The sequence below is a fragment of the Lampris incognitus genome, chromosome 1 (assembly GCF_029633865.1).
Source record: "Lampris incognitus isolate fLamInc1 chromosome 1, fLamInc1.hap2, whole genome shotgun sequence".
Classification (NCBI taxonomy): domain Eukaryota; kingdom Metazoa; phylum Chordata; class Actinopteri; order Lampriformes; family Lampridae; genus Lampris; species Lampris incognitus.
In genome coordinates this window covers 133,019,649-133,047,513 of record NC_079211.1, presented here as the reverse complement: position 1 = coordinate 133,047,513, position 27,865 = coordinate 133,019,649, and the positions used below count along the sequence as shown (strand labels likewise).

Sequence of the window (27,865 nt, the reverse complement as noted above, 5' to 3'; positions counted from 1 at the left end):
GAATTGAATGTGCGTGCTCAATCTGGAATACTACCAGTATTTTCTGTGAAACTGTTGAAGACAAAACAGTAAATTATGATTGTCTTTAAGCAGTTACTAACATCACTAACAAATCCGCATGTTTGATGAAAGCACATATGTTTGAGGTGTGCAGATTCTTGGATTGGACTATGTGGGTCGCTCATACAATAATAAATCCATCTATGGCAGGGATATGACAAGGACAAAAAGTATGCAGTTAAAGTGGGGGAAACAAAATGGAAATCAAAGAATAATAATTTAGTCTGTATGGCACCATTTATTACAAAAGTAAGATGTGAATTTTTGACAGGGTATGTCAAAAAAACGTGAAATCTTGAAAAATTAGACATCTAGACTATTACTACTGTTGGATTTGTATAATAAAAGGCCATGACTGGTTAAAACAACTTGGAAGTAAATGCCTGTACAGAGTCATATATATTGGCTTATATATTTGCTAAATAATCATCTGTACTAAGATTTGAGATCTGAGTGTATACCTGAATTTGGGTCTCCAGCTGGTCCCGTTCTTTCTGAATGGTGAGCAGGTGGGCCTCTAAGCTGCTCATCTGCTCCTGAACCCTCACTACCTCCTTCTGCAACAGTGCTTGGCCCAACTCTGCTTTTTGCTTTTCCCCCTGGGTGCTCAGCAGCTCCTTTTTCAGGTCCTTTACCTCTGCCACCAAACGCTTCTTAGTGGACTTCAGCTCGCTGATCAACTGGTCTTTGGAGTTGGCATCCCGGCGGTAGGCTTCCACCATCACCTGCACAATCAATGATGAGGTTTTCCGTGGATATTGGTGACACTACGGGGGTTCGCTCAAGAAGAGTGCACATTGCAGTCACCTAAGTATTTTTTTCTCTTACAAGCAGACTGGAGGAGGGTTGAAACTGCATACTCTCTGGGAGAATGGGGGAGGTTTTATACATTTTCAAGTTTATAAAGTGCTGAGATTTCTAAAAGTGTAAATAACTTCACAGCAAACATAAGATGTCAAACTATTATGACATTTAAATGATCGATATGACCAATCAAACATCAATGACTTTACGTTGATACAGCAAACTAACCAATCAAGAAGTGCTTGGCTTTTATTTTCTCAATGGGTTGCTTGCCCAAGTTTGAAAGTGTTATCAGACAGTGGGACTGTGACGGAATGGAATGCAGACCAGTTGCCCTGATTTAGCCTAATTAACTTGAGGCAGATTTAACACTTAACACTCACAGTAGGAGACAAACTAAGGACAGGGATAGAGCAGAAGCCACGGGGACACAGACCATGATGGCTCTCTGACAGAGGAAAAACTCTGCTGAAGTCTGAGTATTTCAAACTATTCATTTTATCCTAGTGATGTTAATCTTTGCGTTTTAAAACAAACTGGCTGTTGGGCCCTCAAATTTCACCTTTATCCAAGTCTCTGTGCCCTGGAAACCCTGGATGTGTCTAATCCTTGCCACAGGGCTGTTTTTGAATTTTGTGGCACTTGCCTCATCGAGCAGAGCTGACACCATATCTATGGCAGTGGGAAATATTTGCTCCTTAACTAACTTGTGCAGTTTTCTACATTCCACATTTCATGTGGACATTCAGGCTTTGTTTGTTGCCAGTGCTTGAAGTGGGATGGTAATCACTATACATCGTGCCGGCGTGATTATGCTTTGCTTTTAGGATGTTTCGAGAGTGCCGCCACTTATTAAACACTCTGATGCAAAGTGTTTATGCCCACGCCAGCACTCCATGACTCACTCTCCCCATCAAAAGCAATTGTGTTCTTTTGTAGCCTAAGCTTTGGCTTTAAAATTTGTTTTGTTGCTATGGCACACAACATTCTCCCATTTTAAATTTTTGTTCCTCTCTAATTTTCTATTCTTATCGTCACCCCTCATCTCCCGCACACCCACGTTCACTTTGGTAATCACTGCCATCAAGGATCCAGTGCCCAAGAGAGGACATGTCCTCTTCATATGCACATGATTGGATAAATAACCAAGGGACAATAATGATTAAAAATACTTTAAACCTCTTCTCTCATCTAAAGCAAGAACATGTTGTCCAATTTGAGGAATGCCTTCATTGCTAATCACATGAAAGTTTTGGTCTTAAGTTGCATAAGAGAGGCTAAAAAGCAAATGGATAGACATTGTGGCTGAGAAACTTCTTGTCTTGTATATGTTATGACCCAAGGTTTATCACAACAGAGAGAGATGGCTTCAGAGGGTTTGGAGTCACAATATGGTTACCTGCTAAACTTATGAAAATAGTTGACCAAACTTTGTGATGTACACATAATCAAGTCTTTCTCCACCCTGCGCAACATTAGCCTGCAAGATGAGGCCCAACACTGTGATAATCACAACTACTATATTTTGTTAAGCCATAACATGCATTTCTTTGGAGTAAGCAAAACACATGCTGCTGCTGCTTATTTTCCCTGAGGATGGATGAAGTACCTGACCACCCTTTTTAGTTTTCTGAATTGGACTCGTTAGCTTTGGTTGGCAGCCAATCTAGGAGAAGGACAACTCTGATTTCAAACCCGGGTAGATAAAGTTCATTAGCCCTGTCATGCAGTTCATCTAGTAGAAGGAAAACTCTGATTTAAAAACCTCCGCTGCCTTACGGGAATGGCTTCAGGAAGAAACCCTGAGGAAAAATCTGCATCCGTCTCCATTGCCAGTCGTCTCGCTTAGTCTTTCCACTGGTACTAGGTGGTCTCGGATGAGAGAGTGGGGTTGATGATGCGCACTTTAATCATCGCACAAATCATCAGTCATCCATCACAGGATTACTAGATGGTCCTCGTCACTGAGACGGACGAATAACAACGTTTTCTGAATGATTTGTCTAGAATAGCCTAACAATATAATAGGCAGGGAGGACCCTGAACACTGGTGACAGGTTCTAATTAAGCCAACAGCTGTAATTGCAATACATTTTACAATGCTGTATGTTTTCAGACCTCAATTTCTTGATATGGGTTCTCTCACTCAACATTTGTACCTATAAATCTTGGTTAATGTTATTACCAATACCTTGTGGTGTTTATTCAAGACAAGTAAATTATAGCTTCTACCCTCACATATTCCTATTCTTTTGTGTTTTTAAATATACTCTTTCAAACCTGGACATGGTCAGAATCATTGCAAATACTTTTCCATACTTCCCAGATCTTCGCCGAAGCCCTGCTAAGCTGTACAGGAGAAAAATCCCTTACCTTTTGTTGTTGGAACTGCTCCTTCAGTTTCTGGGCTTGTTTTTTTAATGTGCTGTTTTCCTGTTGCAACGTTTCAATCTAAAAGTAAGCATAAATCCTTCATTATTCTTTACTTTCTCAACATTCTTAAACACACACACACACACACACACACACACACACACACACCAAGTTAAAGTCTAATATATGGTAAATTATATATGAATAACTGAAAGGTGAGTCAAAATGAATACACCAAATAAAATGGCTTGTGAAAAGCCTTTGTTCTTATGCATTCTCATACAAGCCATCTGCAACTCCATCATTCTAGGCCTCAGTTTTTGGAGTCTCTGTTTCAGATACTGATCCAAAATGGCCACTATGAATTAATATTCAACAAAGTAATCACCTTGTTGTCACCTTTCAACTTCAAAACACAGTCTGGGACAAATTTGACTTCAAGAGTAGCACAAAAGTACACATATCCCTTAATCAAATTCATAGAACACAATTCATATATTAAAATGCAATGGGCTTTAAACAAAACAGGGTCAGAAATAGAAGTAAATTAAAAACGGTGTAAATGACGGGACAAAAGATGGCAGCTTGACAAAGGTTAATAAAATAGAAAAAGATATATAAACTGGATTAATGTATAATGTTCCTTTGCTATTCTGTCCCCTGCTATTAATCTTGTGCATTTCACTTCTCAGCTGTTTATTCTTGTCCTTTGTTCTATCCTAAAAACACTTTAAAAATTTATCATATTATAATTTTTTAAAGAAAGAATGCAGAGCAAAAAAAATTACATGTTAAGATTACAAATCACTACACATACCCTTACTATACATGTCTCTCACCTGAGAGGCCTTGACCTGGACTTCCTGTCTGAGCTGATCAAGGACGTCTGAGGCCACCAGCACATCATCTCCCAGCCGCTCGGCGCCGTCGTCTAGCTGGCTCTTGTCAGCACGGGCTGCCTGCAGGGCAACCTCCAGGACAATCTTCTCATTCTGGAGATATTGGATGTTGTCATCCTTGGTACTGTTCTCAGACTGCAGCTCTCCCAGCTGGGCTTCCAGCTCCAAGTAGCGAGCCTCTAGCTGGTTGATGGACTGTTCTTTGGTGTGCAGGCTCTCCTGAGTGGCAGTTAGCTGACGCATCAGCTCTAAGTGCTCTTGCTGGAGGGACTCCAGCTGCATGTCTTTCTGAGAAAGGATCAACTTCACCTGAGGGAATTGGATAAAAGAAAGCAGAAGTAAGAATTTTCAGTGTCCATTGAAAGTTATAATTTTTGGAAATGGTCAATGGCCTCAGACTGGCTGAAACTGAAAAAGAAATAAAACTAATAATTACTATCAACAAAAATAAGACTTATTCATGAATAAAAGTAGGTTTCCCAAATAATAATTTGACTTAAACACTTTTTTTAAACAATTACTTGATTCAAAATTAAAATTAAATGAATGAATGAATGTAATTGCCTGCTCTAGTTCTCTTTCCAGAGCACTAGCTGTGTTGGCCAGTTTTAATAGGCGCTCACGCTCTTCCTCAAAATCCTCCAGTTTCTGCTGCAGATCATCCTCCACCATCATCTTTGCATCCTGAATCTGCTGGTAAGCTGCCTCCTGGGTCAACATGTCAGCCTACACCAGGGTAAAAGTAATATACTGAACGAAAAAAGGGATGTCACTTCAAAACACAGTATCAACAATTTGAAATGAGTGACTGTAGTGTCACACAAAAAAATTAAAAGCAAAAAAATGAAACTTTTTCTGAAAGGATTGTGGGTGACTTCAACCCATCTGAAAAAAATAAAACAGTCCTATATCTAGAGGAAATAGCACCCTTTATATTTTAAAGATAATGAAGTATGGTTTAATGAATGAACAAAAGCATATGGCTATAGTATAGCGTTTCAAAAATAAATTGTAGACATCTAGATCTGATGATGCAAAACTGAGAAGGGTTTTTGAAAATAAACCTCAATGCTCTGCAGCTGAATAGCTATTCGCTCCTTATCTTTGATAGAGCGGTGCTGGGTCTCAGTCAGCTGGTGGGATAGTGTCACGTTCTCCAGCTTCAGGTGTTCCAGAACACCGATCTGGGTCATCTGTCCTGCCTACAAAAGGAAAAATATAAATAAATAAACACAGAAAAAACGAAGTCCACAAAGTCATCTGTCACCTCAGATTCTACCTTGCCTACTCAGCAACTAATGGATGCCTATCTCTCTTACTAAGTTGCTTATTAATTTTTTCATCAAGGGTTTTATGGATAGGGAGCAGGGGTGCTTATAGGTATTATTGGTCCCCTGACAAGATGTGATGCTGCAATCCAAATGAATCTAATTTAGTACAGGATCATGATGCCAGTCCAAAGGGCTCCTTATTGCGTGAGCCCCTAGCAAAGTGCCCCCCTCTCCCTCCCCGATTAGCTGCAACCCTGACAAGGGGTTTTGTTTACTGCATTTATCCATTTTCACTGAGGGCATGCAAAGCCCTTTGAGACTGTAACTGTGATTGAGGGCTTTATAAATTACATTAACCTAACTTTGTATATCATCAACTCCATCACAAGTCACGTTGGATTGGCTGGAGAAGCCTGGTCTGCTGCATCCAGTGGATTCAAGGATCATGGCCCTGCCCGGAGCTGTGCCCGAAGAGGAAACACTGAGGGCGGTCTGACAGGACACGGAAGCGGGCAGGCTAAGCTAACTGCTACTAGCCCATGCAGACTGGCAGTTCTGACAGTCATCCAAACAGGCTCTAACAGGTACTATTTAATGAAGATGCAAGTTGGGGACCTGTGAGGCGTCTGTTTCTCAAACTAGAGACTCTAATGTACTTATCTTCTTGCTCAGTTGTGCAACGCGGCCTCCCACTTCTTTTTCTACTCTGGTTAGAGCCTGTTTGTGCTGTCCTCTGAAGGGAGTAGTACACACCGGTGTAGGAAATCTTCAATTTCTTAGCAATTTCTCGCATGGAATAGCCTTCATTTCTAAGAACAAGAATAGACTGTCGAGTTTCAGATGAAAGTTCTCTTTTTCTGGCCATTTTGAGCGTTTAATTGACCCCACAAATGTGATGCTCCAGAAACTCAATCTGCTCAAAGAAGTGCCCATCCAACCAATCCAACTTGTGGGAGCTGCTTCTGGAAGCGTGGGGTGCAATTTCTCCAGATTACCTCAACAAATTAACAGCTAGAATGCCAAAGGTCTGCAATGCTGTAATTGCTGCAAATGGAGGATTCTTTGACGAAAGCAAAGTTTGATGTAAAAAAAATCCTATTTCAAATACAAATCATTATTTCTAACCTTGTCAATGTCTTGACTCTATTTTCTATTCATTTCACAACATATGGTGGTGAATAAGTGTGACTTTTCATGGAAAACACGAAATGTTTGGGTGATCCCAAACTTTTGAACGGTAGTGTATATGTTCTTGGTTTGGATATGTGTGTTCTAGTTGGATATATGTGTTCTAATTTGGATATATGTGTTCTAATTTGGATATATGTGTTTTTGTAGTTTTTGGATATGTGTTTTTGTCTTGTGTTGCACTGCTGTGGGCTGGGGGAAACAATATTTCGTTTCATTTCATGTACGCAAGAACATGAAGTGAAATGACAAAAAGTGTTCCTGATTCCTACTGTGAACTGTATATCCAATGAGACAAAACTGCTTTATGCAGCAATTTCCTTACCTGCATGTTAGCCATTTCACCCTGCAGCCGCACCCTTGCCTCCTGGGCCAGAGCTAGTTGTTGCTGGTACCACTGTCGTACTTGCTGCAGTGAGTCGATTTCTGCCTGGGAGGTCTTTAGTCGACTTTGCAGGGTGTTGCGCTCTAATTGGACCTGTTGAAGCTGGCTCTGGAGACCACCCATCTGCTGACGCAACTCCTGGACTATAAAAGGTGAGACCAAATCGAATCCTTAACACAGTCCAAGTCAAAATCACATCATCATCTAATTTTTTCAGAGCATCATCCTCTTGGAGAGTTCAGAGCATGCTTTTTTTTTTTTAAAGAGCAGGTCTAGTGATGCATTCAAATTCTTACAACAGTCAGTATTAAGCTACCTAGCTAAATGTCACTCTGACAGTGGGTTGGTGGAGAAAACATTTGTTTCAACAAGCTTTTTTTTTTGTTGCATGTTTTCTTTATCACACATGATATCCAACCCATTCATTAATCTATGAGATTTTCTAGTCTTTAAACAGTGTGTAAGAATGAGTTAATGAGCCAAGCCAGGGGAACACTTTGTTAGCCTTCAGGGTCGCCATCTATTACCTGTATTGTCCCTGGAAGTGGCTGTCTTCTGCATCTCTTCCACTTTTCCCATCAGCCTGTTGTACTGCTCCTCTGCCACCTGCAAGTCAGTGCCTAGAGAGGCCAGACTAGCATTTTTGCTCTCAAGGCTGCCCTGAAGTTCCAACATGGCTCTCTCCAACTGGCTGCAGCTCTTGTGTAGGGTATCCACCTCTGTTGTGAGAACGTTCTGCTTCTCCTGGCTGGCCTGGGCTTGCTCCACCTGAGCCTGCAGTTGAGCATTAACTGTGGCCAGCTGGGCCTGCAGCTCAGTCTTCTCCTTAAGAGCCTGGAGGAAGGAGGAAGTCTGGTCAGCGGCATTATTCTACTCAGACCAGGAGGAGTAGGGATGCATTCTGTTGCACAACCCCACTTATGACAAATTAAAAACACACAAGTAATTTTGAAAGGAGAATTCTTAATTTTTCCTTGTTTCAGTATGAGATTAATCATAACATCACAGTCGTTTTCTATTTAGTATTGACACTGATCAGCCAAAACATTAAAACTGCCTGCCTAATATTGTGTAGGTCTCCCTCATGTGCCAAAACAACTCTGACCCATCGAGGCATGGACTCCACAAGACCTCTGAAGGTGCCCTCTGGTATCTGGCACCAAAACATTAGCAACAGATCCTTCAAGTCCTGTAAGTTGTGAGGTGGGGCCTCTATGGATCGGACTTAGTTTTTCCAGCACATCCCACAGATGCTCAATCGGATTGAGATCTGGGGAACTTGGGAGGCTAAGGTAACATCTTGGACTCTTTGTCATGTTCCTTAAACCATTCCTGAACAATGTATGCAGTGTGGCAGGGCACATTATCCTGCTGAAAGAGGCTACTGCCATCAGGGAATACCAGAGAATACCGTTGCCTGCAACAATGTTTAGGTAGGTGGTACATGAATGCCAGGACCCATGGTTTCCCAGGAGAACATTGCCCAAAGCGTCCCACTGCCTCCACCGGCTTGCCTCCCCATAGTTGGTACTGGTGCCATGTCTTACCTAGATAAACAACAGACACGCGTACCCGGCCGTCCACATGATGTAAAAGAAAATGTGATTCAGCAGACCAGGCCATCTTCTTCCGTTGCTCCATAGTCCAATTCTGAGGCTCACGTGCCCATTTCAGGTGCTTTCAGTGGTGGACAGGGGTCATCATGGGCCCTTTGACCGACATACGCAGCAAGTTATGATGCACTGTGTGTTCTGACACCTGTCTACTATAGCCAGCATTAACCTTTTAGCAATTTGAGCTAGAGTAGCTCTTCTGTGGGATTGGACCAGACAGGCTAGCCTCTGCTCCCCATGTGCATCAATGAGCATTGGGCGCCCATGACCCTGTCACCAGTTCACTGGTTGTCCTTCTCTGGGCCACTTTTGGTAGGTACTGACCACTGCATACTGGGAACACCCCACAAGGTCTGCCATTTTGAAGATGCTCTGACCCAGTCGCCTAGCCATCACAATTTGGCCCTCGTCAAAGTCGCTCAGATCCTTATGCTTCCCTATTTTTCCTACCTCTAACACATTAGCTTCAAGAACTGACTGTTCACTTGCTGCCTAATATATACCACCCCTTAACAGGTCTTATTGTAATGAGATAATCACTGTTATTCACTTCACCTGTTGGTGGTTTTAGTGTTTTGGCTGATCAGTGTATATTCACAGCTTGCTTTTCAGAAAGAGTCAGATACTCATTAGATTTCCCAAATAGTAAAGCCCTCAAGGCTAGTAGAAAAAGCGAGACCCCATTCAAAGAATTTAATCTTGTCACTTTTCAACATCTTTTGATTTATGTTTCTCTGGCTTCGATATACATCATAATTCAGCATGGTGCTAATGGGCATAACCGTTTAACCCCCAGGCCTATGTGGGTCTACTGTGCATGATATGTACTAGGGCCGAGGAGCATGGAACATAAACCAGGACCACAGAGTGACGCTTTACCTGACTGGCCTCAGATGACAAGGACTCCAACTGGCCCTCTAGTCTCATTTTCTCCTTCAACACCTGGAGCATTTCATCATGGCCCATCACTGAACTCTCCAAAGAAACACTGTAGGGAACATAATTAGGATTACGGCTGTCCAAAAATAGATTATTTTGTAAGTATTGACTCTGGATTTGAAAAATGATACCAAACTTGATTTCACCACACATTTGATATCAATAGATAAAACTAAATAAATAAATAAATAATCTGTTAAAACTGGTGCAACCTCAACAAATACCTGCTGGAAAAGCTGTCCCTGCGGCTGCGAGGTTCTGCAGTGTCCTCTCTATCCTGCTCCAGCAGGTGCTGTTCATCACTGGCTGCCTGGAGCACCTCCTGCAGGGAGGGAAACTGACCCATGGCTTCTGGGGCAATTTCCCTTCCCTCCACGGAATATGGCACATTTTGTCTATCCACTGCTGCCAAGAGCGTACCAAAGGTCCCCCGTGTTGACATGCTGCTGTAAGATGAACTGTCACTGTCATTGCCGTCATTCCATGGCCTCGCTCCGGACTCGCTGTCATCAATTTCTGAGATGTTGTCCCCTGTCTGGAGGGGAGTGTTGAGTTGGCCCTTGGCTTCAGATGAGCTGACCTCTGACATCACACTGACCTCAGATAGAGTGGACACAGAACTAATGGTGGACTGGAGGGAGCTCATGGTACGATCTGTTGTTCTAACTTCGTCTCCACCCCCACCATTTTCAGAAGACTTGTAGTCAGCCAGAGAGTGGATCTTGCTGGAATGAGTGGATCTATACTTCCTCTCCTTGGAAGCGGGGATGCCCAGACTGCCTAGTTTGGGTCCCCGAGGGACACTGGTTCTCAGGAAAGAATACTCCTTGGTCATAGCGACTGTGCTGGCCCGAGGCAGAGCCTCGGGATGCAGCATGAGCTCTGGGTCCAGAGTGCTGAAAGGTCTGCTTTTCGGTGTGGTGCGGTGAGTCTGGAAAGGGCAAGCGTAGAGGGAAAAGATACAATTCAGCTAACAAAAGAGACAAAATTTCTTTATTTCAAGCCCTTCACTTTTCTCTGATTGGCCATTGTTATGACTTTTCAACCAGTGTTCACGTTTGGTCGTGTGTGTATATGTGTGTGTGTGTGTGTGTGTGTCCGTGGCTAATCTCACAAACTACTGGACCTATCAGACTAAAAAATTTTTGTGCAGTTATGACTGCAATGATGAAGAACCTCTTGGGGTTGCGGTGATTAAAAACCTTTGAAAAACATTATTTTTTTGATATACTTTATTAATCCCCATGGGGAAATTATGCTCTGCATTTAACCCATCCTAGCTGTGCAGCTAGGAGCAGTGGGCAGCCGCCGTGCAGCGCCTGGGGACCAACTCCAGTTTGTCTTGCCATGCCTCGGCAAGGAGCACAGACAGGAGTATTAACCCTTACATGCATGTCTTTTTGATGGTTGGGGAAACCGGAGCACCCGGAGATAACCCACCGTAGACACGGGGAGAACATGCAAACTCCACACAGAGGACGACCCGGGATGACACCCAAGGTTGGACAACCCCGGGGTTCAAATCCAGGGCCATCTTGCTGTGAGGCGACAGCGCTAACCACTGGGCCACCATGCCGCGATTTGTTCTCGCTATCGCCGCTCGCTCCCTTCATTCACTCTCTAGCTTGCTCAATCAACACTGCTCTCCATCACTACTCAATCTGAGTCAACTGTGCACATGCGCGACTCACATCTATGGTTGAGTTAGCAAAGGCAGTGATAGTGTCAAAACCAAAACATTATGTATACGGGTATGAGTCTTGAAAGTAAACGAGAGGGAAGTTGATCGTATTTCGCAAACCAGCAAATCATTTACTGCTGACCTTAGATCACAGAACAACTGGAGGAACACTGGATGAACCAAAAATAATTCGCCTTATTCACCTTGCCTCCACGTGGAACAGCTAAAGTCCTCAGTGTTAAAACTCTGCTATAAAAATACAATTTTAAGAGTAGGATTAATTACAGTCACAGCTGGAATTCTCATCTCAGTAGCTACAATTAAACATTTGCCATGGCTGAGCTATGTTTTCTTACCTTTGTTTTATGAATTAAAAGTCAATCAGCAAAGTAGGCATTCGCCTTGAATCATTTTATCTCATGAAAACTGTGACAGTAAAACAGATTTGAAGTCCTTTTCTTACCATTTTATGGGTTCAGAATGAATGAAAGTCAATCAGCAGAGCAGCCATTCGCCTTCATTCATTTTATATCGTGAAAACCGCGACAGTTTAACACTAGAATGACCGGGATTTCACTCCTACCTAAAACGACCATGGGCGGTCAAAATGATGGCCAGTTTTTAAACTCTATATTCTGTCGAGATAAATACCCAATTGAGATATTAATCAATTGCATATGTTAGTATGTCTGTTAGGAAACGACTGACACCAAAATAAACATTTTAACAACTATAATGCTATTTTTAAACAATTTAAACTTCAGAGAGACATGGTCGAACTTGAATAGCAAAATTGAAAAAGTGAAAATATTACCTGAAAAACAAAACAGAAAACACACATTACTAATCTTACAAACATAACAAGGCCTATGTGAAATGTAAAAAAAACTGAAAATAACTACTGAAACAGTCCCAAATAACGACCGGAACTTAAAACTACTAGAACGGCCATGGGCCATCAAAATGACTGCCCACGGTTTGTCAATATCATGGTTGTCAAGATAAATACCCAGTTCAGATATTAATACATTGCATATGTTAGTATGTCTGTTAAGAAACGATGGACACCAAAATTAACATTTTAACAACCTTAATACTATTTTTCAAACTATTAAGATCACTGCTGTCCAACACCTGCCTGTAAGTACTGCAACGCCTCGGTGGTAGTCATGGTGCATCTGAAATGGTGTCTGTAACCAGACACGTTGGCAATAATCAAAAATCAAGTTTAGACTATTTCTCAGCACTGGAGAATGCTAGTGTGTTTCTAGAACACAGCAATTAACTTCGCGAAGGAAATGATGCAACCAACATACGTCATAAATAGTAACATGATGCACACGATCACACACAAATTACAAGCCGTCTTTTTGATGGCTCATGATTATTTTAGGTAGATCAAATGTGCAATTGATCTAAAACTAATTTTAATGCAAATATATGCAATTTTTGACCTATTCAGGGAGCGGCAGCTCTGTATCTTTTTTTCCCTCCATAAAGTTATTAAACTCTGAAAATCCAAAACCATCAAAATGACGGCCTTGGTCGTTCTAGTGTTAACACATTTGACAGCTTTTAATAAGGGCTTTGAAATTATGATAGCCTGTAGTAAGGTGTGGGTCAGAGTTTTTTAATACCCGTATGCACCCAATGTGTTATGAGAGCCAATCCACACCGTCCAACCTGCTAAAACATGTGTAAATTAACCACCTGAACTGGACCCGACCTGCAAACCTCCAAATTTAGCCCAGGCTACAGCCAAGTGAGTAGTATTTCACTATTTCGTTTATGGGCTGTTTGCCCCACATAATACATTGATTGATTGCAAGGCATATATTGCATCTCATCGTAATGGCATCTGGGTCTAGGCTACTAAATAAACAGAGTAATTGTTCCAAATGGTGTTCCTTATTGTTGAATAGCAGCAAAATAATTAACCTATCATTAAAGACACGAACTCTGTTTCTCTCACTCTCACTCTCGCTCACACACACACACACACACACACTCATTCTGACCAAAAAAGATTTTTGCCAGTGAAAACAAAAGCTATGGATACCACTTAGAGCAAATATTTTTAGGTGAAGACTCAACATTCTAAAACACATGTACTGACCAAAACATGGATAATGCTGCTTGTGTGTGAGTTTTTTTTTGGGGGGGGGGGCTAGTCATGCACAGTCTAGCCTATTGCATGCAATGTTTCTGTAAGTTATTTAGAACTTACTCGGAGCGCTGCTTTTATCGGTTTTTGACCCGCCCACCCGAACCCATGATATTCCTAGTAAGCTTACCCGAACCCGCAGGCCAACACTAATAGCCTGATCTCTTGTCATTTCATGACAGACTTGGTTGCTTTTGTGCGAGGGTCTGCCTAGGAGGCTGCACATCCACAGACTGACAGGCAAAATGTTTTTATTAGGTAGATTTGTCAACTTGAATGCTGCATTTTAACAACCTTTCTTTCCATACTTCCCATTCAATTGACCTAGGCATTGTGCACATCTTATAATGGCAGGAAAAACACTGGTTTTTCTGTCCATGTGTGTATATTTCCCTTCTCCTGGTAGGTGAAAAAAGGTGGTTTGTTGCCATGTTTGAACACCAGAGAAGGGGAGTTACATACGCCTGGCAGAGATCTGCACTCTGAGTATACTCTTCTAGTTTATTCTGCATCTTATGCATGGAGCATTCATCACAGGGGGGAAAAAAATGAACCCCAAAAGTTCCATTTAAAGAACTTTGGAAGGGATGCATCTGCTGCTATAGCTAGGTTTAACAAGGCTTCAAGAATTGATTAAACCCATCAGCTTTGTACTGATAAAGACTTGTAGTCGTGGCTGCCTTCACTCACCCTTTCCTTATGCCTCTGCACTCTGTACTGTTTGAGTTGCTCCTCCAAACGCCGCCGAGCCTCAAGACGAATCTTTTCCTCGTTCTCCATCTCCAACGACGGTTCTTGGTTAGCTACAGGTAAACAAGTTTAAAAAAAGAGGAACGTACAGACACTGTTCCAAGTCGCATAATACATGAAAACACAAAGGCCTAATGGACAAAGTCATACGGGCTCCAGTTTTGTTAATTAAAAAACAAAAGGTATAACCTAGCAATAAACATTACCCAGCTAACTGACTGAGCACACATGTGAAAACATATATGACATGGTTCTGAAAATTCAGTAACGAGGAATACTGCATGCAACCTTATCCTCAAACAGCTGTAATACAGAATTAATCTTATCGGCCCTTCTTTGTATTTGTTTCCCAATTACAGAATTTCACTTCTGACTACAGGTCAAAGTCGCTATTATGTCCCAAAAACAGACCAACAATTTTCCTCATTTCATTTGCTAGCTGGATTTTGACGTAGATGGGAACCTCAGATGACAGTAGACCACAGGCAAAGGCGGCTGTCAGACGATGCAAATTTGTTATCCACATAAGTGTACCAAAATTTGGCAGTGATGATTTTCTAGTCAGGGTTAGTGCCATCACCAAGTTTTATGTTAAGGATTAAAAGAAGGGAGCATCACCAAAGCATTGGGGGTTTACTTGGTTAGTTTACACACAAAGATAACTTTGGCTAATGTGACCACAAGCAGGTGTCAGTACAATAGGCAGATAAATAATGACATGTTGATTGCAGAAGCACCACATGGGATAGATGGACAATGGATCAATCATTATGTTCATCAATGGAATACTTTTACATTCTTCATGGTACTATACGTTCAGGAATTTAACCTGAAGTCAATTAAGGAGCAAATAAGAAAAACAAAAACAAAAAAAACCCCAAAACACTCCATTTCACCAAACACTGATTCACAGTTTGTTTTTAAAAGTTATTAACATCACATTTAAGAACTTGGGGGAAGATGTTGAATGATAAAATACCATTGGATCATTATAACACCAGAATTAGTTCCAAATACAGCCACTGGTCAAACGATGACTCAAAAGAAGCAACCACACCAAGATCTAATACAGCAACTGAATGCCTAGGAGAGCTGCACATAACAAGCAGGCTCAAACCATCAATGACAAGTGCCATCAAAACCATCTGTTCAACAACAAAGAATGCACAAAGAGGAGGTATGCATCATCTACTAAGTTAAAGAAAAAAAAATCCACAGCAGAAGGAAGTTTCAAATGCAAGGGGGGTAGAAGGGGCACTCACGGTATATCGGTTTATGCTTACACAATTCAGTCTCCTGCATAGGAATACTTAGTCTGAGCGACTGCAATGCATCACCCTTGTGAACCGAGCCCTCAGCACTAGATCCCTCAGCCTTCTCTAGCATCGTGGGTGGAAAAGCAGCCAAACCTGGGGTGGACTCTTGGGTCTGGGGCTTGACAGGGGAGCTGGTACTCTGGGGAGGGGTTGACAGAGGCAGGGGGCCATTTGGATGGCTGTTACCCACAGTGCCTAAGCCTTCTGCCTCTCTGTCTCCATTTGGGACCACATCTAGATTGACCAGACCTGAAAGGACATGAGTAGTAAAAATGGAGAGAGGAGTGCTTAGGCAGCTTTGAGATTTCACTGGGTTTTGCATTTCACCAAACAAAAGAAAATTGCTGAATGCTCAACATCAAAGAACATCAAGGCCTTGCAGTTAAACTTCAAGACTGTGGAGAGTTGTCTTGCAAACAGGCCAAGCAACGTTGTCAAGAAATAATAGTTGTCATTTGGGAAATGGAAAAGGTAGGTAGCAACAATTTAGAAGCCACGCCCACATACCTCTGGCTATTGTCATACCAAAGAGTAAAACTGCCTGCCCTAAACTGCAGTGCTAACATATTCAAATGAAATAACAAAGCCAATAAAGATTAGAGATATATGAGCAGGGTCCTACAGTGCTACTGCTGAAAAAAAGCAAGCAGAAAATGTGAAATTAGTTATTCAATGACAGGACAGCCATTATAAATGATCAAATATCATGGTCCATTTCTTTTTGTTTATAAAAAACAGATGCGACCATATATATTCCTGGCAAGGACAAAATACTGGTCATTCTAGGTGTTCCACACATCAGTTCAAGAGCCATCAAGCAAAGAGTGGCCTCAGGTCAACATACAGGTCATATGTGGCAAGATACTCATGGAATTCGAAAAAAAATGTTATATAACTCTAGAGTGGCAAATATGCTGCACAAGCATTTCCTGCAATCACAGAAAAAAACTTAAAAAGTGCACTTTTACACATTGTATCAATGGGGGAAAAAAATGCCTACCAATAAAATACTTGCATCTTGACACAAAAAAAAAATCATTAATGTCATGTTGAATATGATCTTACCACAGCCCATCAAACACCAGTGGCATCAGCACTCACCATTATGAACACTGCTTGCAATGTCGTTTATTTTCTCCACACTTCGTTGCCTCACTAATGGTTTTTCAGTGTCTGCAGGATCAGCTTCATCATCTTTGGGTTTTGAGACTTTATCTTGTTGATGTGTGCCCACCTCCATGTCAATTGCCTGTGTTTGATTATCCATTTTGCTCAAGAAACTCAGACACTTCTGCTGGTGCCCCCTTGAAGTGACCGTCTCAAACCATCTTCTACAAAAGGTAAACCGTTAGAGACCCGATAATGGCCAGAAATACGTCAGAGGACTACACTAAAAACAAAAAACACATTTGGAACTCAATGTCAAAAGTGTCTTCAACTTCTAGCGTGATTAGACTGAAAGATAACAAGATCAAGTTATATAGTAGGCGATGGCACACAACAAAAAACGAACAACAAAAAACAAAAACGAAGTAATGAGAATTAAAAGCCCAGGAACATTTTAAAAACAGCCAAATGCTTTTAATCTGGACAAGACGAGACTGAAGACCACGTTTAACCTATATTAACGTTACGTATAACGGACAGCAGCATTGGCTCTAACGAGGGTTTACAGACTTGCTTGCTTGGTGGTGAAGTGGGCTGTGGTCCGTTAAATAAAGGCTTGCTCGCCGTCTAGCAAGATGACTCAACGTGTTGCGATGTCTCGGCCAGCGTGTATGACAGCCTCAGTGTGCATGAAAGCCCAAACATCATCATGTAAGCTAGCAGTTAGAGGTAATCCTGTTTCCAAGATGATAGTTGCTAATAGCCAAAACACCCACTAGCTACCTACACACCTAGCTAGCTAGCTATTTGACTGGCCGCTTCTCAGTGGGCTTGCTTATTACTAGTTAGTCAACATTTCGCAAAGGGGGAAATTTCAAACAGTAAGGTTGATAGCGGAAAAGGTGGCCATTGCTGTATCTGCAATTTATTTGGCCCTTGTTTCATTATGCTGTTGGCTGCTTGCTTGGATAGACGGGTGGGTGGATAAATAACCTAAATATGCTAGCTCGAGATGCCTAGCTAGCGGCTGGTATGTTTACGACGGAACCCGTGAAGCTAACTTAGCTCAAATATTCGAAGCCCCAACAATAATCTAAAGTAGAGTTGTTTGGGGAAATTAACAAATAACCTATATAGTTCATGCGCGTTAGAAATCCTATCTACAAAACCATAAAATGACAATTTCTCAAAAGTATGAAAAAAGACAAATATCGCTAACCTTTCGACCCCTTTCCTTTTTCTACGTGGCTGTTTGGCGTCCGTCCCCTTATATGTCCGACTAGAAACAGAATGCGCACCTATTTATTTTCCGTCCGCTTATATCTCCGACTTGAAACAGAATGAACGCCACTCATCGTGTTTCATCCCGGAATGGTAAATACGCTTAATTACAAACCGTTTTGTAAATTCGCACGACCCTGTTTTTCTCATTACAATATACATGAAATGCCTCAACAGGAAAAAGAATTGTCAATGCATACGATCGAGAATGTGTATGTTTAACTCGCCCCCGCGGTAGGCCAGTTATTATAGTGCTCTAATGAATACTGTATTTACTGCCACCTGTTCGGGTTAATATTGCACATCATGAATGAATGCCGTATGTCAGACACACGGTTTGCATATTAGTATACAAGAAATCTACGGTGTTTCTATTTGCAGAGCGTTCCTTCTATTTTCTAAATTTCTACTAGATTTAGTAACTACAGTTAAATGGAAGTGTAAGTTATGTGTTACATACGAGCATTACCCAAATCGCATACTTTGTACGTGTAAACTTACTTGGCTTTTGAAGAAAAAAAAAATCTCATTCCACCTCGGAACATTGAAGACAGCGGTTCGAGGCGTCATAACATACCTAGTGCAGTGCTACCATCCTGTGGACACATAGTGAAACTACACCCAATTTTTCAGAGCGGAACAAGTACTGCATGTACATTTTACTACTACTGTTTTTTGAAATTAAGTTATGTTGGGTGCTGACACCGTTTTCTTCTTGGAAACAGAGTCTATTTCAAGTTTATCCGGGAAAACATTTATTTAACATTTCATTGTTTGGTAATTTAATTGATCAATCGCATTGATACTTCCAAACATTCTGACAATACCAGTCTAAACCAATTGAAAAAGACAAGAGATCCTTTCCCTCACGGAGAGAAAAATAACTAGGCTGGGAATTCATATTTTGTCGAATTAAAGGAACAAACCGGTGTTCAAACCGTTTACTTTATTTCAACCAACCTGTTAAAATCAGTCTAAAAGATGTATCGTAGTGAACACCGGGCTAGGACGTAGCCTAACTTTCTTCTTCTTTTTTTTTAACTTACAAGAGCAAAACCATAGAGGACTTGGTCATTCATGTATGGTAGGAATAATGACATTATTTATATTACAGACATAGTCTTAATTTCGCACACAGCATGTCATGTTATGAACAGAACGAGAAAAAAAAACAACAAACAAAAAACATAACAAAAAAAACAACCAGAACTGGTCATTTCAATCAGTGTCCCGTCCCGTAAAGATTCTGTGCTTGTAAATTCTTCGAGACGTAATTATCTGCACAGAAGGACGTGGCTGGAAAAACCCGTCAAATGATGTGTTGATGATGCAAAAGCTGTGCAACCCCTGCGGTGTGACTGTGTATTCAAACGTGCCCACGAACGATGGAAGCGCGCCCCCGAGCCTTCAGGTGAACGGGGGAGAGAGAGAGAGAGAGAGAGAGAGAGAGAGAGAGAGAGAGAGAGAGAGAGAGAGAGAGAGAGAGAGAGAGAGAGAGAGAGAGAGAGAGAGAGAGAGAGAGAGAGAGAGAGAGAGAGAGAGAGAGAGAGAGAGAGAGAGAGAGAGAGAGAGAGAGAAAACAGAGGAGCGTGTCGCCGTCCAGTGTGCGTCGTAGAAAACACACAGATAGAGAAAATGAGCTGGGTAACATCGCTCGCCATACACGCTTTCATGACAATATATCTGCTCTTCGTGACAGGACGCGTTGCACAGAAAGTAAGTAATGTTGTTGGACTTTGTATGTAAGCAGAGTAACTCACCAGACACCCTATGGGGAGGATTTGCAAGGGGAAAAAGTTTGAAAGGTTTCGCCGTCAGCTCAGCCTGCTTATAAAGTTGCGAAATTTTGGTGTTGGAGGGAAAGCGGCAATGCATAAGGAGCCATAGCTTAATCTGTCTAACTAGTGGGGAATTATCATCACGGCGGGGCAGCAAATCCAATATGCCAGCAACATTCACGTGAAATGATTTGGGGGGTTGTTTTGTTTTTTGTTTTTGTTTTTGTTTTTTTGGGTACAAATCATTTTACTCAACAAACCCAAATTTTTACTTGGACTTCTCCTTTCGTAAGTCATAGTAAAATTTGTGAAATATTTATTTTAAAAGGGTGTTTGCATCCATGAGGTTTGATTTCAACTTTAGTGTCGTAGTTTGCTTGAGTAAACGAGCCATTCGTGCTGTTGGATGAACCATTGTGCTTTAAAACACAATCTGTGACATTACATAATGCTCTGATATTTGTTTGATGGTAATTTTGGCGGCTAATTTCAGCCTGCAAACTTCTAGCCAATTTGAATTCAATAACTCCACTATAAACTCTTGGCAATGAAGATTTCAAAGGCATGTTTTGATGTTACTGTACTTCAAAGATAGACAATGGTATGCAGAGTCAATGCTGCAGAAATTAGAACCACATTGAGAACATGTTAACCTTGTGTTCCCTTCTCCGAGTCACATTGTTGATTTTTCAAGTTCACCATCAAAACGTGTGGAGTTCATGATCAAAAGAAGTCACAGATCAACTCAACTATCGACGTCTACCCCCAGAAATGCAGACATTTAAAGACTTCTGGAATATGCCTTCTCTCATTGATATTATTTTTGTTCTGCCATCTTTTGTGGCCTATAGTCAAAGCTCCTGCCAGGTTAGTGGGGTTCCTTGCTGCATGCAACCCTTCCTATGGAGTCTAGGGATACGTTAAAAGGTTGTTTTGATGCATTTCTTTATTATTTCACTCATTTGGGTTTGTTCATAATCAAAATAAATGTACAACTTATAGCAGACTTATTAGTGTAAACTATAGTTCATAGTAGGATGGGGTAAGCCCCTGTGTTTGATGCTGAAGAAAGACATCAGTGTAATGACGTCTCACAACCCAGAACTAAAGAAAGCAATGCAATGAAATTGGATCACTCTACTCCTGTCAGTTTTCACTGAGGTTTTATCTTCATGACTGACATTGTCTGCATTGGGAGAAGACCTTATTTAGTTTATGTTTTTCCTACACTTTGTTTTGGAAAGCATAATTGAAGAAGAGCATCTCAGTTATGAAAGTCTTACTTGTTACGCCTGTGGTTTAGGGCAATCAAATTAACGTTTCAATAAAAACTAGTCGAAGATGGAGGGAGGGAATGAGACTTTTGCATTGATGAGCCAAAACATTACGACCGCCTACCTAATATGCTGTTGGTCCTCCGTGTGCCGCCAAAACAGCACCGACCCACCAAGGTATGGTCTCTACAAGACCCCTGAAGGTGTCCTGTGGTATCTGGCACCAAAACATTAGCAGCAGTTCCTTAAAGTCCTGTAAGTTGTGAGGTGGAGCTGCCATGGATCGAACTTGTCGGTCCAGTACATCCCACAGATGCTCAATCGAATTGAGATATGGAGAATTTGTAGGCCAGGGCAACACCTTGAACTCTTCATGATGTTCCTCAAACCATTCCCGAACAATTTGTGCAGTGTGGCAGGGTGCATTAGCCTGCTGAAAGAGGCCACTGCCATCAGGGAATACCATTGCCATGAAGGGGTGTACTTGGTCTGCAACGATGTTTAGGTAGGTGGAACATGTCTAATTGACATCCACGTGAATGGCTGGACCCAGCATTTCCCAGCAGAACATTGCCCAGAGCTTCACCCTCCCTCCACTGGCTTGTCATCTTCCCACAGTGCATCCTGGTGCCATCACTTAGCGGGTAAATGGCACACACGTGCACGGCCATCCATGAGATCTAAAAGAAAATGCAACTCGTTGGACCAGGTGACCTTCTTCCAATGCTCCCAGGTCTAGTTCCAATGCTCGCATGCCCATTGTAGGCATTTTTGGCTGTGGACAGGGTCATCATGGGCTCTCTGACTGGTCTGCGGCTACACAGCCCCATACGCAGCAGGGTACGATACACTGTGTGTTGTGACACATTCTTCCTGTAACCATCATTAAAATTTTCTGTGACTTGTGCCACAGTAGACATTCTGTCGGTTTGAACCAAATGGGATAGCGTTCGTTGCCCTAATGCATTGATGAGCCTTGGACGTCCAACACCCTGTCGCCGGTTTGTGGTTTGTCCCTCCTCGGACCACTGTCGGTAGGTACTCACAACTGCTGACCAGCCCACCCCACAAGCCTTGCTGTTTCAGGGATGCTCTGACTCAATCATCTGGCCATAACAATTTGGCCCTTGTCAAAGTTACTCAAGTCTTAACTCCTGCCCATTTCTCCTGCATCCAACATGTTTACTACAAGAACTGACTGTTCACTTACCATCAAATCTACCCAGACCTTGACATGTGCCCTTGTTTGGAGATGATCAACATTATTCGGTTCACCTGTGAGTGGTCATAATGTTTTGGCTCATCAGTGTACATTTCCACATTTTATTCATGATGACATTAAAAGTTTGGTGTCTCAGCTGTCAGGTTTCAGGCCTTTGGGCAAATTTTCAATGGTTTATGCTCAAATATGTTGATTGGACTGCTTTAATTCACCAGACTAAAACCAATAAATTGTCAAACTGAGTGTTCACCTTGAAAATTTCAAGAAAATTCACATTTCGTTATAGAATTGTTGTAGCATCTATCCTATAACCTGGGCCACCTTGTCAGATTTCTCTTTGTATGTTTAATTTATGTAACTAGTGATAATGTCATGATGTAAAAAGTATTTACCCATGATACACATTGCTCTTAGGGAACCGGGACCCCAGTGGTCACCGGGAGAAGCTCTGAAGCTCCCGACTGTCAAGAGCTGTCCTCATCTACTGATGGAGAGTGGCTGCTGAGCAGCACCATTCCTAGCACAGGACAACAAAAGCCCTTGGTATACCGAATTGTCAGGGTCCCAAGCTTTAGTTTCTGTGTTCATAGGGTGCTCACTATCTTTGCAATTATCTGCCTGAGGGGGCATTGTAAATGATGGCTTTGTCCTCCAGTCCCTCTTTTGTATCAAGTTGATTTTTGGATGAGTGTAAACAAGCTTGGAATTTACTCTATCCAACAGCATAAAATAGAGGCATTCAGTTTGTCAGTTCAAAACTAAGAAATGTATACAAGCGAGAGTGAATGTAATTCTTTGTTGTGATGTTTCTCACTGTGCTTCGACTGGTTTTGCTTGCTTGCAAAGACTGCATAGTGAGCTCTCACTGAGGGGTGGCAGGACCTCAATGAACAGTGCATTCACCAATTTCTCCAATGAATCAGACTGTCAGTGGATACACACACAGTCTATTAATGTATAAACATGTCAGCAAGCTGCACTGTGACTTTAAAAGGGATGGGATGAGTGCCTAGGACAAAAGAGTGAGAAAAGCCTATGCTGTCCATGTTGCCATGCTGCAGGCCAGAACATTTAATTGGGGGAAAAAGGAGTTCAAAGTTGCCATAGATGGACAATACAGGCTCCTGCAATTTCCACTATGTTAGAGGTTGCATTTTTCTAACAGAAACAGGCATTCAGGGTGTTTCCTAAACGAGGTTTATAGATGCCCTGGTGTTCAAGTCATATTGTACATCATATTGTTCATTTTTCACCCTATTGACACGAAGCATTTATTTAACACTCCTCTCTCGTCCTCGGTTTTCCCCCCTGATAAAGTCCTGATAAATAAATTGTACAGAGAACGTTATCTCTGCATGCATTTCAATATTCATACCTGCAAAACTGCGATACTCAGCAGATATCGCAGCAAATATCAATAAGGTTGGGCTCTACCAGAGGAGCTTCTCTCCGAGGTGCTGCTGAAAGACTAATCACTGCGAATGTGTTTACTGGATTGCATTCCGAAATCTGGAAATGATTTCTCCAAACTGTTTGAAACCACCATGCAGATAAGGTCATGTTTCACCCACAGGGCTCCACAGGCCTGCTTTAATAGCCGCAGCAGCAGCAGCTCTTTCTAGGGGAAATATGTTAATAGGTTTTTCAGTACAAACATGGAGGCGAGCGAGAGAGAGAGAGAGAGCCCCCATCCATCTGTCCACTTGCCCACCCAGTCACATATCTGTGTGAGTTGGAGCACCACGGCAGTAATTCCCAGCATTCCGCTTTTTCCGAAATGGAATTTTGGCCAAAGAGAACGTCCCATCCCGGCACCGCTGTCCGGTAAATAAAATTTTTCATTGAGGCATTCAGGCGGCTCAATGAAGCTTTTCAAAAGTCATCTGTGGACCAAACGGCAACGAAAAAACATGCTGAGCCAGCGCAGCAGTGGCCAACGAGTGCGACCCTAGAAATGCCTCGGCTTAATCTGGACAGCACACCAGTTGTTTGTAAACTCACCCTGGGTGAATGTGCGGGCACTGACATGAGACCACCGGGAGAGGGTTTGACATCACAGGGGAGATATGTGATAAGTCATGGGCTCGTGTATCAGTGTTTTTCACAGCTGTGGAGATTGACCTCAACGATCCTTATTTTGACCAACGCTCGGGGATCTTGGCCTGTGTATTTTTTCGAGGGAGGTGTGTGTGTGCGTATGTGTGAGTCTGCTGTCTGTTATGTCTTACTCTGTTTGTACAGCAACGTGCGTCTATGCATCATCAGCACAGCTGCAACAAAGGCTTATACCAGCGGTGCCCTACGTGTTGTCAAAACTGTGAAGTATTTTGGTTCAGGTGATGAATTCGGCCATCTTTTCTGTCACGTCCGGCAAAGTGGGCACGGACTATCTAGTCATGGTCCGGTTGGAGGCTGGTAGGAGAGCAGTTGTAATGCCTCATGAGTGAAGTGGTGCTGCCGAAGCGCTAGCCTGTGAAGCCGTGTCACTTTTCTCCTCCAGTAAACAGGGTTAGTGAGGATCCCTGCCCCCTTTTGAGGGGCCCGCCTGGCTGTTTATGAGCCAGTCAGGGGCTCTTTGCGCATGTGAGGGAGGGGGCGAGCGAGCGTGTGTTCACCATACTTCAGGCAAAGCCAGCCTCTGTTGCACAGATTTCTGCCACTGTGTCATCAGCCTGGGTGGTTTAAAAAAAAAAAAACATTGTTACAGGGGACAGCCAAACTGGGGGGAATACTGCAGTTTGTCCTGAGTCTTAAGTGTTAATTTGTTGGTTTAAAAAATGACAAACTGAATAAATTATATGGTCAGTATTAGAAGTATTTATGTTTTTTGGTTGGTTTTTTTTTTTACAGAACAAGCAGCCATTTTTCAAATTTTTTTTTACATTATTTATTTTATTTTGATGGTAAATACAAAAAGCCCTCCAAATTCAAGATTATTGTGGAAACACTGCTACCCTTCTCTTGGTGTCCCCAATCGCATTTCTGAACAAAGTATTTTACCAAAAGTAGGGCTGGGCGATATTGACAAAATCAAATATCACAACGTATTTGACTTTATCAATAATGGGACAGTATTTTGTGGATGACTAATGGCGCTTTCATCAGATGTTTATGCACCAGAAAATGTTGAGAAATTATCATTAGTGAGGTGGATATGATGACCAAACAGGTAGAGGCCTTCAGTGTTGGTTTCCTTAAGCTAAAACAGTCTGATAAGTTCAGAAATACTGTATCACTTCACTGTAAGGCATCCTTTAAGACCAGGGAATGAGAACAGTAGAGTTATATCACGATAACCATAATCCCAGATGATACTTAGTCTCATACCATGATATCAATATTATGTCAATATATTGCCCAGCTCTAACCAAAAATTGTTTGCACAAAAAGTGTGTGTGTGTGTGTGTGTGTGTGTGTGTGTGTGTGTGTGTGTGTGTGCACGTACGTGCGTGCAACCACAGAACTGAGGATTTTCACATCAGGCTGCATTCAAACTGATCATTTTGAATAAGCCTGCAAAAATTGTCTTAATTTTGACAGATTTTTCACCAACTTTCTGTATTATTGCAATGTAATAGAATTAACTCTGACGTTTACTTGATTGAAGAACCACATCATAGACATATGATTGCATACAGCTTTTTCAGAGGTAGCGATGCAAAATGAAAATTACAGAACAATACCATCGTCAGGGGCCTCCGAGTAATGACAGCAGCTGGTCTGATGTTTCACTGAACAAGTCATTCCAGACAATTAGGGGTTTTGTTCATCTACCTCCATCCAGGGAAGCCCCCCCACCAGTGGCACAACTGGGCCGCCATGACCAGAAGGCGCTTATGTAAACTTGTGAGCTCGCCTTGTGCTTATTAGCATCACTTCATTAAAACACTATCTGCCATCTCTGTAGTGGAAAGGCTATTCAAACGGCACCATGGCCCTTTGTTTTTGCCATGAGAAAAGCCATCCTGGAATAATTAGCGGCCTGCCAGCGAGAAGCATGTGATGTAACACAACTAAAATGCTTGAAATTATAAGAATGTCCTATTTCCACTCGACACTGTGGCACTTTGGAGGCCTTTTCATGTGTAGTCTAGCATGCAGGGTGCAGTGGACCTCCCAAATACCTCGTCCCAGTTGGGGAGATGACACGATATGTGTTCATGACACAGTTCTCTTTTATCAGTAGTTTAGTGGCCTTTTTCATCTGGTAGACCAGGCGTCCTACTAGGTAGTTTAATCCAAGTTGTTCATTCCGAGTATTTTTTTGCATTGTGCGATTAGAAAAAAAATAAATAAAATCTTTCTTCCGTTTGAGAGTACCACTGAGATTCTTCAAGAGTGACCCAGCCCAGAAAGCAGCCTTATAAAAAAAAAAAAAATTATATACACACACACATTTTTTGGGGGGGAGTCCCCCCCCCCACTTTTTCTCCCCAATTGTATCCGGTCAATTACCCCACTCTTCCGAGCTGTCCTGGTTGCTGCTCCACCCCCTCTGCTGATCCGGGGAGGGCTGCAGACTACCACATGCCTCCTCCGATACATGTGGAGTCGCCAGCCGCTTCTTTTCCCCTGACAGTGAGGAGATTCGCCAGGGGGACGTACTGTGTGAGAGGATCACTCTATTCCTCCCAGTCCCCCCCCCCCCCCCCCCGAACAGGCGCCCCGACCAACCAGAGGAGGCACTAGTGCAGCGACATGGACACATAACCACATCTGGCTTCCCACCCACAGACACGGTCAATCATGTCTGTAAGGACGCCTGACCAAGCCAGAGGTATCACAGGGATTCGAACCAGCAATCCCCATGTTGGTAGGCAACGGAATAGACTGCTACGCCACCCGGATGCCACAACAAAATATTTTTCAGTTACAAAATACAACAAGGTTCTATAGGTGCTAATCATTTTTGTTGGATTGGTGGAGCAATTTACTTTTCTTACTGCACTATGCCCGCATGATGAAGTGGTTGCCCCTTATTCTGCAGGAGATTGCACAAACTTTCAAAACCCAAGTATGCTTATTCTCTCTAACCATGGAGGAAGTGGCGTTTGGCCCATTCAGATGTCATCTGTGTAAATCTGTGCCATAGTGCATGAATTTCTTGTAGTTGGAGGCCACTGCAAGTGTACCGTGTCATGCTCTACTGCACTTGCCTCTAAATGTCTCGGGAGGAAAATACAAGTGCATTGTATCTTTCACTGAAATGCTGATTTAATTTAAAGAGGTCAAGCAAAAGGGGCTGGGAAGAGGGAGGGAGTCCCAGTAGAGTTTGATGTTGGCATAAAACCAAGTTGAACTATTTTTCTACGCTAAATTATAAATGAACACGGTGGCAGAGAGAGAAAACTAAATGTGACTACATTTGTTTTTTAAATTTTAATAAAACCCGACAAGGACTTGCGCCGAGCATCCTTTAAATGCCAACATAGCTCGTATTTCTCTTTCACCGTGCATGAATACACATGTACACCTGTAAAATCATGCATATTTACTTAACATACATCGGTCATGGTGCCCTCCCGTCCTTCCTGGACCACCTCCATGTCCGTAAGGGTACGCTGTGTACTGACTGTATCAACTATGTTGAGGGTAGGGACGGGCAATAATTGAATATCATTGTTAATCATCTTCAAATGGTACTATGTCAAGATGATATTTGGATATTGTCATATTGTGTGTGATAGACAATTTTGTGACAACTAATTTGTTGATATTCAATCTATTCCCCAAAATGTTTCACAAAAAGAGGTCTGAAAT

The 27,865-nt window shown here is 42.1% G+C and overlaps 2 protein-coding genes across 5 annotated transcripts in view; one reads left to right on the top strand and one right to left on the bottom strand.

Moving 5' to 3' along the window:
• golga3 (golgin A3) overlaps positions 1 to 17,822 on the bottom strand; it is a 34,431-nt gene extending 16,609 nt beyond the window's left edge. For 2 of the 4 annotated variants that reach the window (XM_056296505.1, XM_056296520.1), the window contains exons 1-13: positions 17,770 to 17,822; positions 16,545 to 16,774; positions 15,411 to 15,692; positions 14,068 to 14,180; positions 9,757 to 10,463; positions 9,473 to 9,581; positions 7,508 to 7,814; positions 6,921 to 7,123; positions 5,201 to 5,338; positions 4,701 to 4,862; positions 4,077 to 4,445; positions 3,238 to 3,315; positions 522 to 785 (exon numbers count right to left, since the gene is read on the bottom strand). In XM_056296505.1, coding sequence (XP_056152480.1) covers positions 522 to 785; positions 3,238 to 3,315; positions 4,077 to 4,445; positions 4,701 to 4,862; positions 5,201 to 5,338; positions 6,921 to 7,123; positions 7,508 to 7,814; positions 9,473 to 9,581; positions 9,757 to 10,463; positions 14,068 to 14,180; positions 15,411 to 15,692; positions 16,545 to 16,710 — 2,898 coding nt within the window. In that variant the 5' untranslated portion in view covers positions 16,711 to 16,774; positions 17,770 to 17,822. The remainder of the gene's footprint in view (positions 1 to 521; positions 786 to 3,237; positions 3,316 to 4,076; positions 4,446 to 4,700; positions 4,863 to 5,200; positions 5,339 to 6,920; positions 7,124 to 7,507; positions 7,815 to 9,472; positions 9,582 to 9,756; positions 10,464 to 14,067; positions 14,181 to 15,410; positions 15,693 to 16,544; positions 16,775 to 17,769) is intronic. The other 2 variants (XM_056296528.1, XM_056296512.1) reach the window with 2 other exon arrangements.
• A 1,599-nt stretch (positions 17,823 to 19,421) lies between these two features.
• si:dkey-112e17.1 (uncharacterized) overlaps positions 19,422 to 27,865 on the top strand; it is a 47,468-nt gene continuing 39,024 nt past the window's right edge. The window contains exon 1 of the mRNA XM_056287296.1: positions 19,422 to 19,547. Within this exon, the coding sequence (XP_056143271.1) occupies positions 19,467 to 19,547 (81 nt within the window). The 5' untranslated portion in view covers positions 19,422 to 19,466. The remainder of the gene's footprint in view (positions 19,548 to 27,865) is intronic.